The sequence below is a fragment of the Lactuca serriola genome, chromosome 9 (assembly GCF_051521515.1).
Source record: "Lactuca serriola cultivar US96UC23 chromosome 9, Lser_US96UC23_V15, whole genome shotgun sequence".
NCBI lineage: Eukaryota > Viridiplantae > Streptophyta > Magnoliopsida > Asterales > Asteraceae > Lactuca > Lactuca serriola.
In genome coordinates, this window is record NC_136416.1 from 192,526,664 (window position 1) to 192,542,013 (window position 15,350).

Below are 15,350 nucleotides of genomic sequence, written 5' to 3' on the forward strand. Positions count from 1 at the left end.
GACAAATCTTCAACACTATAGTCGCAAACTCCCAATATTTTGGCTCACGCCAAGACATGAAGATAGACACGCCTAAAAAGGTAAATGAAGTGGTAACAACAAGCCTCGAATCTCAACTTAAAGACTTGACATCCATTGTCCAAAAGCTAGCCATGGGACAACCTCCACAAGTGATTTTTTGTGGAATATGTGCAACAATGGGACATCCTACATATGTGTCCCATTCTTCAAGAAGATACGGAACATGTAAATGCCACGGAGTTCCAAAACTACCACAAAAAACCATCTGGTTACCAAAATGCTTACAATTCAAGTTGGAAGCCAAATTCCAATATGAGCTACAATCCAAGACCATTGCCTTAAAATGCATTGGTTAGACCTTCCTACCCACCACAATAACCCCATTACCAACACCAACAACCTCATTATCAACCCAAACCACACCCTCCACATCACTAACAACCTTCTCAATCCCAAATAAGTAGCTTTGAAATGTCTCTTGAAGACATTGTCAAATCTCTTGCCACTAGTACCCAACAATTCCGAAAGGAGACAAGGACTAGTATCTCCAACCTTGAAGCACAAATGGGAGATATAGTAACATCTGTAAGCAAGTTGGAGTCCCATGGCAAATTACCTTCTCCAACCGAAAAGAATCCTAATGTCAATATAGTGACATTGAGAAGTGGTAACCAAACCGGAGAGAGTAGTTTACAGAGGAAGTCAAGCGAAGATGAGGAAGAAATAGAGATCACTCCCATTGAGGATACTATTATCAAGAATGATACGCAAGTTGGATTTCCAAAGAAGACTACCCCTCTAGTGACTCCAATAGCCACTCAACCACCATTCCCCTACCAACTTGCAACCTCAAAGAAGAATGTGGAGGAGAAGGAGATCTTGGTCACCTTCCAAAAAGGTGAAAGTAAACATTCAATTACTTGATGTGATCAAACAAATACCTATATATGCAAAATTCTTGAAAAAACTTTGCACCAACAAGAGAAAATTGAAGGTAAATAAAGAGATTTCAATGAACAAAAATGCATTTGTGGTCTTACAAAGAAAACTTCCACCTAAGTGCAAAGATCTGGGAATGTTTATGTTTCCTTGAAAGATAGGGGATGTCACTTTTAGTAGCACCATGATCGATCTCGGTGTCATGCCCTATTCAGTAAATGAATCGTTGAATATGGATCACTTAAGTGAAATAGGTGTCATAATTTCTCTTGCGGATAAATCAACTGCTTTTCCTAGAAGATGTTTTGGTGCAAGTGAACCAATTGGTCTTCACGATGGATTCTATGTAATTGATTTAAAAGAACAAGTCTCCTCCAAATCGGCTCCAATTTTTCTTGGGAAACCATTTTTGAAGACGGATAGAACAAAAATCGATGTGTATGCGGGAAGTTTAACAATGGAGTTTGATGGTGAAACAATAAGCTTTAACATCTATGATGCTATGAGATATGCTAGTGATGTTCCATACTTGTATTTTGTTGATGTTGTTGAACCACTAACCTAAGAGTTGTTTGAGTTGTCTACTAGTGATGTGTTGGAGATTATCCTAAGCAAGGGATTTGATTGTGGGAAGCTAGCCGAGAAATTGAAGCTTTATTCTTTAGATCCGGAAGTTGAGAAGTTGGTCAATAATTTGGAGGTGAAGAAATCCACAAGATTTGATGTCATGAAAATTGAATTTCCCTCAACACATACAAAGTTAACCCCTTCCCTTGTTCATCCACCAGAATTGGAATTCAAAGTCCTACCTCAATACTTAAAGTATTCTGTGACAACCCGATATTTTTCAAACCAATGTAACATTCAAAAAGTCAAATGAAATGAACTATTTAGAATCAAAGAAATCAGCATCAAAAATGAAGTGTTCAAAAATCTAAATTGGGATGCATAAAGTGTTAGATATCGTGCCAAGGTTTCCAAAAATAGAAAAAACACTCAAATCCGAGTTATAACGAAGAAGTTATGACCAATCGAAAATCCACGACACACCTAGTAAAACACTGGTAACGTAAAAAGTGAAACTTCAATAAAATACTTTTTAGCCCTAGACATCTAAACGAAAGTCATAGATTACGTTAAACCGTGAGCATGAATAAAAAGAACGCCCAAATCTAACTGCGTATGAAGAAGTTACGATTTTTCTAAGTTTCGGAACAACGGTAGACAGCTAAAAACTCAGTATAAAGATCGAGCGATTTGTAGCCGACGCAACCTAAACGAGAGTTGAAGGTCTCTACAATAGTAGTACAATGGTAAAAAGACAGACGAAAACGGACATCAGAAAAAGAAGTTATGGATTTTTAACTAAATTATCCTGTCCCGACCTATTTCAAATAAAATATTAAAAATTAAAGTCAAAATTAGCCAACGAAGTATAAATTAAAGTTGTAGAGTATATTCTCACCTACACGTGGATATAAAGAACGTCAAAAACGGAGCTTGTATGCGAAAGTTATGCATTTTTGAAGTTTTTGGCTCACACTTCGAGGCTTATCCGAAGGAGTACGCCCAGCGTACTTCGGAGTACGCCCAGCGTACGTAGTGCACAGACTCGGAGCGGCCACGTCGCCCCTACACCCTCTACGGCAATCCCATCCGAAGACAGAGACCGGAGACGTCATTGCTGACGTACGGCCAGCGTACGAGGTACGCCCAGTGTACTTCGGAGTACGCCCAACGTACGAAGCCTAGCAACCCACCTATAAATACCTTGCGAGACCTCCGACTTTCCTTGCTCCTTTCTCTCTTCTCTCTCACTTATACTCCCCGTTCAGCATCCCGAGACGACCCCGACACCCCGGTTTCATAATTCAGCACTGACGAAGGTCCAAAACCCCGAGATTCCCGAGAATCTCGCCACTTTCCAGTCGAAGTGCCGCCCGAGAAAAAGCTCACTTTCTTCGAATCGTCACACTTTCCAAGTGAGTTCATACCCCTACTTTCTTTTCACGTCTTTTCATATTTTAGGGGGGAAATGCAAGTGTAATATGAGATAAACATATCATTTTGTACAGATTCAAATACACCACCTACATTTTTATAAATGTTAAACAACTTCGATATCAACGTATAATCTATATACAAAGTTAGTATTACATCGAGTTTTTATCACCAAATGGTACAAACTTTGGGAAAAACTATAATGGGTATAGTTTACAAGATATTCATTAGCTCTTTATGTAAACATCGTGAAAATGAAATACTTTCATCTACATGAAATGTAGACTTTTCTTTCATAAATCTATTAATACTAAGTGTTGTGAGACATTCAAATTCAACGTACTCTCAAGTACGCATTTCAAGCCCTGTATTATAAATCATAATTTCTTGGAGGGAGAGCGTGATACTTGTGTATAGATCTATACGGGACTGACAATCCCGCACCTAAATTATTAGCTACGGTTAGACCGGCAGGTCTGGGGTGACAAACGTCATAACACTACAACGCCTGAAGAACGTTGATGCAGGTAGTCTGGATCAATAGCATGGTTATAAAACTCTCATGGAAGTATTAAAATAAGTTTGATTTATGAGACTCTTGAATGGATTTAGTAAATACATCATTTTGAGTATAAATACACTTTCACCAATTGAGCACGGAAGATACTATTACACTCCAGCCTTTAGAAGTTTTTCAAACTATGGGAAAAGTTCAGTTACTTTTACTAAAGGACATACAAATTTCAGTATAAAAACGCTTATGAACTCACCAACATAATTGTTGACACTTTTTTTGAAACTACTTGTATTTCTCAGGGAATTAGTACTACAGGTAACCATCAGCTTTTGGAGAAGGAACGTTAAGGCGTCTATTATCAAAACATTTTAAATCATCATATTTGTAATATTTTTTTTGAAACATGTATTACACACAACAATGTAAGTTTTTGTTATATATATGATGGTTGTGTTTACTTTCTTTACAATATTCAACTGTTATGATACTACGTGAAGTCACCCACCCCGAATGTTTCCGCCATTCTGGTTTGGGGGTGTGACAGATTGGTATCAGAGCATTGTTTATAGTGAATAAAGTATATGGAACCACATAAGATATACAAACTATAAATACAAAGGGACCAAAAACCCTCTGAAAAAACGTTTTCATAAAAGATACTTTTAATAAATTAAAGTGACATACATTTTTTTATAAAAGTATAAGTACACGCATGCATCGGTCTCGTATCATGGCAAAATTTTATAAAAGTATAAAGGTAAGTTGTGAAACTACGACTAGGCCTCGGGATATGTAATCAAATCGAGAATAAATATAGCCTGATGAACTATGTTTATCCTGGATGTGACCAACATATGTCGAGGAATGGTTGTAGTGAGTAACAAGTCAAAAACTTACCAAAGAAATTACTAGAATCAAACTTACAAATTTGAAATACTATAGGAGTATTTTATAGAACCATAAGAGCTATAAAAATTGTGCAAACCTCAATATTTAGTTAAAATTAGGAAATCGTCAAATAAATATTTCTTATCAAAAATTACCTTTTTACTCCCAAGTTTTCTTACCTCTACTTCTCCACCAAACAAAATGGCAGGATTTCACATTCCCGGTGACCCCTACTATCCCAACCAAGGAAATGGAGGTTGGATTGAGGACGGCCCAAAAGAGGATTCCGAAGAGGAAATTCCCGAGGAAGAACCAGAAGAGGAATCCGAAGAGGATCCTGAGCAAGACCCAGACGAAGGATCAGAAGAGGAAGGAGATGGTGGGAGCACAGAGACGGAGCCTAAGGTCTACAACCCTCCCTGAGAATCAGCAATTCCCCGACGAGACTTTCAGGGCCCGACACCCTACTGGGCTATGGATCTGAAGCAATGGAGCAGGGAACAAGGGCAACGCCCACCCTATGGCATGGCGCAAAGCTTTTATAACCTCCGCAACGGGGGTTCGGCTGACAGGGCACTCCCTGTCATGGTTCGTCGCAATGTCAACCAAGGCGAGCAAGAAAGAGCAAATGCCAGCCAACTCTTGGACATTGGGGCCACCATTGCTGTCACTGCGGTACGTCTTCGTCGTCTGGACGAAGAACACGATCGGACAATAGAGTACACCTTTTACCCTCAGAAAGACATTACTGATGCTAGAGCCGAAGTAAGGGAGTTCCGTGAGCAACAAGTTGCAATGGAGAGGCGTATCATCGAGGCTGAACGTCAGGTAGCCCGAGCTAAGACTTCCACAACTACCTACCATGGTCTGCAGCGCCCTACCCGCTCGGAGTAGAACGCGTACTTCTGACGCTATATTTATATCTATTGGCTAAGTGTTTGTGTTACTTTTTCTTGTATAAATGTAAACCTGACGGATTGTGAGTACACAATTCGGAGGCAGGAATGCTGTCAAATTTTCCCATTTTCATTGATGTACCCTAGACCTATAAAAGGTCAAATTTTCCTGATCGTTGTATCATATACTAATATCAATGAAATTGACACGCATTTATTACTTCCTTGAGTATCCCATTAATCATACGCTTGTTTTCTTTTGAAAGTTTTCGTAACATAAAAAAACCAGAAATGTTTAGAACTAAAATTTATAAACCTTCCTTAATCATTTCAAATGACTTATCAAGTATTCGTCTCTTGACTTGTGGCAGAATCATGCCACCAAGAAGGAATCCCCGACGTTTCGATACAAACGAAGCACCAACACCACCTCCACCACCCCCACCATTGATGGATGCTGCTACTTTTCAGGCTGCTATAACAGCCAACGTAACCGCAACAATGGCACAAATGAGTAACAGTTGATCAGGAGGTGGAATAAACAGCTCTACAAATGGACAAAACCAAGGTCGTTCCGGGGAATGTACCTATAAAGACTTCTCCAACAGCGAATCCATCCCCTTTAATGGAACTGGGGGAGTGATGGCTCTATCCCAATGGATAGAGAAAACGGAAGTTGTGTTCGAGATATGCTCAATGCCCCAAAGAAAGCAAAGTAAAATTTGCTGTCTGTACTTTCTCCAAGTGAGCCCTAACATGGTGGAATGGCCACGTCAAGTCACTAACTCTGGTGGTGGAAAACTCCATCGGTTGGGAGAACCTGAAACGGATGGTACTATGAGAGTACTACCCAAGGGGCGAGATTCAGAAGCTCGAGTAGGAGCTTTGGGGCCTTACGATGGTAGGCTCAGACATCACAAGCTATACAAATAGATTCAGTGACTTGACAATACTTTGTCTAGGAATGATGGTTCTGGAAAGCCAAAAGGTGGAAAGGTATATCTGGGGGCTGTCACCCCAACTTAGAGGAAGTGTGCTAGCTTCCAAACCCACAACGTTCGACAACGCCAAGGAACTGGCACAATCTCTCGTTGATCATGGGGTCTACCAAAGTGTCACAACCGTCATTCCGGAACCAACCAAAGGGAGCAACAACAATGACAGCAATGCCAACAACAACAACAACAACAACAACAACAACAAAAACAAGAAGTTTTGGAACAAGAGGAAAGGTCAAACTTCACAGGAACCTTCAAAGAAACAAATAATGGTGGCCCATGACGCTACTGCCCCCACTGCTGTTCCCGCTACCCCCCACGCTGACAAAACAATATGCTGGGAACCTGCCAAAGTGCAACAAATGCAATTACCATCACTACTGTAATTGCCGGGAGATGCAATGTAAAAACTGCGACATGAAAGGGCACACTGCCCGTTTCTATAAGGCACCGATGCGACCAATCACCCAAGTTCCTGGTAATGGAGTGAGCCAGACATGTTATGGGTGTGGGGAAGTTGGGCACTACAAGAGGAACTGCCCTAAAGCAAAGAATGCTGGTGGTGTAGGAAGAGTACTGGCAATAGGGCAGAACGAGGCAATAGCCGATCCCATAGTGGTTATGGGTACGTTTCTCCTCAACAACATTTATGCATGCATATTCTTTGACTGTGATGCGGAGAGAAGCTTCGTGAGTCATAAATTCAAACACTTGCTTAATCAAAAACCACAAGCACTCAATAAAATATTCAAAGAAGAAATGGCAAACGGTAAAACGGAAAGCGCAAACGATATGTACATAGGCTGTACATTAAATTTAAATGAGCACTTGTTCCAAATCGATATTATGCCAATTACTATAAGAAGTTTTGATGTCATCATCGGTATGGACTGGTTAAGCCTTCACCATGCCGATATACTTTATCATGAAAGGGTCGTTCGCCTCAATCTGCCAAGCGGCAAAACTCTTGTCATTTATGGTGACAAACCCAGTACAAATTTGCAAATCATCTCCTGCGTCAAAGCCCAAAAGTACCTTCGCAAGGAATGTCATGCCTTTCTAGCCCATGTGGTAGACAAGAAACGAGAATCGAAAGACATTCAAGACATTCCGGAAGTCTGCAATTTCCCCGACATCTTCCCAGAAGATATTCCAGGAGTCCCACCGGAGCGTCAAGTCGAGTTCAGGATCGACTTGATTCCTAGAGCTACCCCAGTAGCAAAATTTCCATATCGTCTAGCCCCAGCCAAGATGTAGGAACCGTCCAGTCAACTAAATGAGGTACTGAGCAAAGGCTTCATTAGACCGAGCTTCTCACCACGGGGAGCACCGGTCCTGTTTGTAAAGAAGAAGGACGGATCTTTTTGCATGTGCATCAATTACTGGGAACTAAACAAACTCACGATCAAGAACCGATATCCCTTACCGTGCATAGACAATCTGTTTGACCAACTACAAGGAGCAACCTACTTCTCAAAGATCGATCTAAGATGTGGGTATCACCAGCTGCGAGTCCTGGAAGGATACATACCCAAAACGGCATTCCGAACTCGCTATGGTCACTACGAGTTTGTAGTGATGCCCTTTGGATTGACAAATGCACCAGCGGTGTTTATGGACTTGATGAACCGAGTATGTCGTCCCTTCCTAGATAAATTTGTGATCGTGTTCATAGATGATATACTCATCTATTCAAGGAGCAAGGAGGAACATAGCCAACACCTCCGACAAGTTTTGGAAACATTAAGGACAGAGAAGCTATACGCAAAATTCTCAAAGTGCGAATTTTGGATTCGGGAAGTAGATTTCCTAGGTCACCTAGTCAGCAAGGAAGGGATACACGTGGACCCTTCCAAAATCAAGGCAATCGAGAACTGGACAACTCCAAGGACTCCAACGGAAATCCAGAAATTCTTGGGCCTCGTTGGGTATTACCAAAGGTTCATACAAAACTTCTCAAAGATCGATCAGCCGCTTACCACCCTGACTCAGAAGAGTGTAACCTTCGACTGGGGAGAAAAACAAGACATCGCATTCCAAACACTAAAGCTCCCCCTATGTAGTGCACCTATTTTAACCTTACCAGAAGGAACAGAAGACTTTGTGGTCTACTGTGACGCGTCAAACCAAGGACTTGGATGCGTTCTAATGCAGCGAGGGAAGGTCATCGCCTACACCTTAAGACAACTAAAGACGCACGAGGTAAACTACACGACGCACGATCTCGAGCTAGGATCAGTCATTTTTGCTCTAAAGATCTGGAGGCACTATCTCTACGGCACGAAATGTACAATCTTCACCGATCATAAAAGCCTCCAGCATATCCTCAACCAGAAAGAACTCAACATGAGACAAACACGGTGGGTAGAACTACTAACCGATTATGAATACGAAATTCGTTGTCATCCCGGAAAAGCTAATGTGGTAGCTGATGTACTCAGCCGGATGGAATACTCGGGCCGCCGAGTGAAATCTTTAACTATGACAATCCATTCACACCTGTCCATGCAAATCAAGGTAGCTCAAATAGAAGCCTTGAATTCTGTAAATGTGGCAGGGGAAGCCTTAAGGAGAATGGATAAGAATCTTGAAGTCAAGAATGACGGAGTTCGTTACTTCATGAATCGGATCTGGACGCCGAAGTTTGGCGGATTCAGAGAGGTTGTCATGGACGAAGCTCATAAGACACGATACTCCATACATCCCGGTTCTATTAAGATGTATTTGGACCTAAATAAACTGTATTGGTGGCCGAATATGAAAGCCAAAATTGCTACCTATGTAGGCAAATGTCTGACCTGCGCCAAAGTTAAAGTGGAATACCAAAAGCCCTCGGGATTGTTGCAACAACTGGAAATACCCGAATGGAAAAAGGAGCGGATAACCATGGACTTCATAACCAAGTTACCCAAGACGGCAAGCGAACTCGACACCATCTGGGTGATCGTCGACAGGTTAACTAAATCTGCGCACTTCCTACCAATCAAAGAAACTGATAACGTGGAGAACCTAACTAGAACACGCATCAGGGAGATTGTACGACTATATGGTGTGCCAATATCCATTATCTCAGACCGAGATAGTAGATTCACCTCGAGGTTCTGGCAGTCGCTACAAAGATCTCTAGGAACGAGGTTGGACATGAGTACCACTTATCACCCACAGACCGACGGCCAGAGTGAGAGAACCATACTGATGTGCAAAAAAGTACCCACTAATTTTAATATTTATAACCTAACAAACGTAGACTATCTATGCACTTATAGGCAGTGTACCTAGTCAGATTATAGTATAGCTTAGGTAAGTCGGGTGTCGGTCACAGGGAACAGTGGTGAATTAATTTAAAATATTTGATTATAGGTTACAGATCACATGAAAGAATAAAGAAATAGTTTAATAAATATCAAACTAACAATTAATTAACAACTTTCGATAAACTAACAGGAAAACAAATCTCTTCAGGTACTTTGATTTAGATAAATTACACCTTAAAAACATAGATAATTGCATACATAAATTCATTTATTTTTGTTCACCGATTCCTAAATTCAGTTGATTAAACTAACATGCTTCCTAGTGTTCAGTTCATATCAAGCAAGACTTGTAAATATAGTTAATCGAATTACTAATTCAATTTAACCTCTTGTTGATGGCATCAAACAAGGCTCGCACATTAACTTACTTATTCCCAAGTTAATCCTAGTTTCACATTCGTTATTCCTAGACTTATAATCTCGATGGTCATCAAAATCATAAGAGACAAGCAATCAAGCAGATGTTCATACAACTCAATTTACTTAACAATTAACAGCAAATAATTATCATTAATACGTAAGGATCTTTTAACAAGCTTGGCAAGATAAATTAAACATAAATAAACAATTCAATATAGCAATTAGTTTAATAATCAAAGCTTCATTCAATCATAAACACAAAGTAAAAGGTTTTTACACCCAAATCAGAAACTGAATAGCGAAAAGTACCACAATGGAATGCTAAACATGGTCACGTTAGCAACCCATATGATTACCGACATGTATTTGCTCTCCAATCCTTCCGGTCTCCGCTCCCGTTAGCTTAACGGCCTTCCGGCCACCTTCTAGACCCTCAAAACGGCTTAACAGAAGTTTAATATCGACTAAATTAAGTTGGTTGTCGAATCCCCCCTCCTGGTTAGCTGAAAATCGACTTTTATAACCTTTGTAGCTGACTTACGTACGCTGGGCATAAGTCGGATTACGCTGGGCGTACTAAGGATTACTACACGATTGAACTTATCCGAGGCCAGCCATTACGCGGGGCGTACCCTTAAGTTACGTGGGGCGTAATTCAATTTGGTCGTTACGCGGGGCGTAATTGCTATTTACGATGTGCGTAATTGGCCTTCCAGCATTTTTCCTTTCTTTTAGCTTCTAAGCCCGGTTTCCGCTTCAGTCTTTTCTTTTGTGATTTATTGATAACGAATAGCTGCAAAACATAATTCAAAGCATTATGAGTACTTTTTAGTTCTAAAAGAGAATAATAAATGCCAAAATATTAAGATAAAGTGCATAAAAGTATATATAAAAAATGCACATATCAAAATACCCCACACTTAGCCTTTGCTTGCCCCGAAGCAAATTTTTATTTTATTTTACCAATATCGCATTAAACAATCCATTTAAAACTCAGCCATTATGTTAAGACCGCAACGCATGTCTTTGTGTCTAAAATTTTCCTAAAGTACCCCCTCTACTTTAAATACTCACAATTTTCATAAACACTTGCCCACTTTTTCCGAACAATGCTCATTTTATGCAACCCTCCGAATCCATCCGCAGAAAACCTCCTAACCTCAAGGTATTTTTAGTTGAGCAACCTAAGCATACATAATCTAGAATTACAACTTTTCGATACCACTATGGAGCTCTTTTGGAATTCTTCAATTCATTGACATTTGATCTTTAATTTCTTTGAATTCACCACCTTTATTTATTTGATTTCTGGTATCTTCAAATTTTTGGATTTCTTCAGAATTTTGATCTTTTGATCTTCACTTTATTTGCTCCAAAATTCTTCAAGCTTTACTCGTAAGTCTCTTTTTTTTTTTATATCTCACTTTTTTCGCTCATACCCTACATGCTTAAGCAAAGGCGCTCAACCTCAACCTTTATTGGTTAATGATAATAATTTTCCTGGATACATTTCAGGTTTAGGCTGCTAAACATATTGCATCCCTCAAACCAAGCCGGGTTATGTTTTTGTTCCATGATTTCACTAAAATAAGGGAGGCCACAAATGCACTATAACGTATATTGGCTCAACTAAACGTTTGAGTTCTCATCGGATCATTTCATACAATATTAGCAAAAATTTTAAATTATCACTAGATTTTTCTAAATTAAACTATAATTTCAAGTTTTTAAAATTTTAAATTTCCTAAATCTAGCAATTTCCTAACTATTTTTTTTTTTTTAATTTTAATTTACTTTTACCGACCCCCTACCCCACACTTATTTCATACAATGCCCTCATTGTATGCTAAACGAATTAAGAGCATAAAAAGGGAGAAAAAGGAACAGACTCCCCTGGGTAGTTGTCGCGAGATCGAATGAGGCTGCTACAAGTTGTTTCAAATATTACTGAAAGACTGAAAACTGGAACTGCTGCTTCAGGATTTGCCGAAAAATAAAATCAAGACTGCCGACTCCAAAAATGCGGTGCAAAAGATTGCAAACAAATGCAATGTGTGGTAACCATGACATAGGAAAGTGTCGACCACGTCGTCTTGTCAAGAATGGCATCTCTTCTCTCGCGATGAAAAATCCCCCACAACATAGGAAAGTGTCAACCATGTCATGGCAGCCGGGATGATACTCCTTCCTCGCGTCGAAATAAAACTCTATGGTGTGGGAACAGCTCATCCATATCATAAGAGTCAAAATGTCATAAAAATGCCAATCTTCTAAACAATCGCTCACGAAATCCATATGCACCCCACACTTATGACAAATTGTGGGTCTTGACTATATTCTTCAACTCTCACACGGCTCTCTCTAGCAACAGTCGGACCTAGCTGCTGAACTTACTGCCAACTTTCTAAGGGCGAAAATTCTGCAGAAATCTAAACAACCAAAGAGCATCAACATGGAAAACAAAAGTATAACAAACTAAATTAAAGTTTAATTACATACCAAATAAAAATACTAAACTAAACTAAAAATAACACAAAAACACAAAAATAAAAATAAAAAGGATCACTCATCATTTCCATCATCATGCTGCTGTGTCCAAGAAGTACCGGCCCCATCATGTCATGGCTGGAATGGTGGTGGGTAGGGAACCAAATACTGAAACCCCTGGTGGGCAAAGAATGCGTTCAACGCATCCCCATACCACTACTGTTGCTTGTTCACATGTGCAACATACTCACTAAGGTTCTGGACTCTCATGTCAAGACGGTCAATGCCCTGAGCTAGGTAGCGCATATCAATCTCCGACTTAGGTCCCTGCTGCGCTCCCCGAGGAACAGGTCTACGCCGCTGGACCCGTCTCGGCTGTGGCTCGGCGGCACCCTCCTCATCTGCCACATCATCAGCTCGTACCCTCAAGACACCATCTCCACCCCGCTCTAATCCACGCATCGACTCTAACAGCTGAAGACTCATCGGCCTCATGTCGTGAAACACCATCGATCTCGTGATTTCACGTGTCAGCAACTGATATGATCGAGCTAACCGCGTGATAAAATGCCCTCCGTAAATTGGGCTATCCCCCCGAAGTCCCCTGGCCCTCCGTCCCAAATATGCAGCTAAAGCAACTGGAAGGTTCAGGTGCCTCCCTGGAGTAACAAGTGCCCATAGGAAATACAAGTCCGTCGAAGGCACTCTCTCACTATTCTTGTGATGCGTGAGAGACATAGAAATCAACCGGTGCAACATTCGGTATGTAGTAGACCGAATCATCCCCCCTCGTGAGGTAGATGGTGTATAAACTCCTCCTGTAATCTCGGCCCAAAAAGTGTTCTCGTTATAGTCTTCTGGCCGGTCCGTGAGACAATCAGCAAGGAATGTCGGGAAGTGGACACTCCTCGTCTTATCGGCTGTGTAAATACCCACTCGAGTCGCAAGATCTATCACGCTGCATTCCCGGCTCACTCCCCCCAGTCTGAAGGCAAAGGCTGTCCTGTCATTGGGTGCCTTCCTAGGATCATAGGAAACTGTAGCGTAGAACTCCAGCAAAAATTCCCGATAAACAGGCTCCTGGATCCTGAACAAACGTGCCCATCCCTGACACACAAACAAATCCACACCACTCACGTCCGAGTGCGTGTATTGCAAAAATTCCTGGATCAATGCAGCAAGTCCAGTTCTGGTAGCCAATTCCCAATCGAATGATGGTGCTATATCGATCTCCTTGGTGAGAAGCAAGCTCAAGTTGGTGACATAACGTGCCCGGGTTGCATCGTTCAGCGTTTGCAGAAACTGTAAGAAACGGTGATCTGTCACATCCTCGGGTGGGTTGCTCCTTTGCGTCCTTCGGGCCATAATTTGTGTGTCGAATTTTACAAGAAAAGAAGCAAAATCGAGATTCTTGGAGAGAGTTGTCGTCACAGTTCTTGTGCGAAGGAAGGAATGGTTGAAAGAATAACAATGAAGTCAAAGGGTCAAGAGATATACCTGGTCGCTGAAATACGCAGGGCGTAAAACAATGTTACGCTGGGCGTAACCCCAACTCCATGAAAATCTATACGCGATCAGTTGTTAATTACGCTTGGCGTAATCAAACTTACGCTGGGCGTAATTTTAAATGAAAATTTCCCTTTTTCTTTAATTTAACTTCCTTTTCTTTTAATTAATTAATTAAGGGACTTACAACTTAATTATTTTTTTTTCTTTTTAATTTCTTCAGCAAATGACTTTCCGATGAGTGAAATAAAAAAAATAAAATAAAATAATGAGACGTCACAATCACTTATCTTTTTCAAGATCAAACGACAATGGTTGATTAAAAACCTTCGCATGCAAGAATTGGTTTGCGAAAATACCCACTTTCGGGACCCGTTAGAATATTTCCTTTGTTTTCCTTGCACCTTTAACTAAAAGCGGAACAAGAAGTGACCTAACTAGTCAAGAACAGCAAGAGCTCGGTCTTCTACTTAACCACCATAATACGCCTTGCTATACTACGCCTCATGGATTGAGTTGGACAAATCAACAAAGTAGTAGGCTAAGCAGGTCAAGAATTCCCTAATCGCTTTCATCCTCAAAACCCATGCAAAAAGTAAAGTCAAGCAATGTGTGCAATCCTAAATTCCTGCAAATAACAACAAGAACCTTCCCGACAAGTGAAATGATATCATCGAAAATCAAACTAAAAATAAAAACTAATTAAAAAAAAATTAATGAATAATCAAATAAACTAAATTAATGACAATCCGCTCCCCGGCAACGGCGCCAAAAACTTGATGTGCAAAAAAGTACCCACTAATTTTAATATTTATAACCTAACAAACATAGACTATCTATGCATTTATATACAGTGTACCTAGTCAGATTACAGTATAGCTTAGGTAAGTCGGGTGTCGGTCACAGGGAACGGTGGTGAATTAATTTAAAATATTTGATTATAGGTTACAGGTCACATGAAAGAATAAAGAAATAGTTTGATAAATATCAAACTAACAATTAATTAACAACTTTCGATAAACTAACAGGAAAACAAATCTCTTCAGGTACTTTGATTTAGATAAATTACACCTTAAAAACATAGATAATTGCATACATAAATTCATTTATTTATGTTAACCGATTCCTAAAATGATTAGATTCGCGTTCACTATAACTAATCCTTTAGCAAACAAGTCAATTTAAACAGTGATCAGTTGATTAAACTAACATGCTTCCTAGTGTTCAGTTCGTATCAAGCAAGACTTGTAAATATAGTTAATCGAATTACTAATTCAATTTAACCTCTTGTTGATGGTCATCAAACAAGGCTCACACATTAACTTACTTATTCCCAAGTTAATCCTAGTTTCACATTCGTTATTCTTAGACTTATAATCTCGATGGTCATCAAAATCATAAGAGACAAGCAATCAAGCAGATG

At 40.1% G+C, this 15,350-nt stretch overlaps 1 protein-coding gene across 1 annotated transcript; it reads left to right on the forward strand.

Annotated features, from left to right (window-relative positions):
• The first annotated feature begins 492 nt into the window (after positions 1-492).
• Positions 493-1,525, forward strand: LOC145076408 (uncharacterized). The gene is made up of 2 exons (XM_079022289.1): positions 493-925; positions 1,122-1,525. The coding sequence occupies exons 1-2, from the start codon at positions 493-495 to the stop codon at positions 1,523-1,525; spliced, it is 837 nt and encodes a 278-aa protein (XP_078878415.1).
• Positions 1,526-15,350: the final 13,825 nt, after the last annotated feature.

Coding starts and splice junctions, on each gene's coding strand:
- LOC145076408 (XM_079022289.1), top strand. CDS start 493: ATGTCTCTTGAAGACATTGTCAAATCTCTTGCCACTAGTACCCAACAA. Junction 926..1,121: donor CACCTTCCAAAAAGGTGAAA/GTAAACATTCAA, acceptor CTTGAAAGATAG/GGGATGTCACTTTTAGTAGC.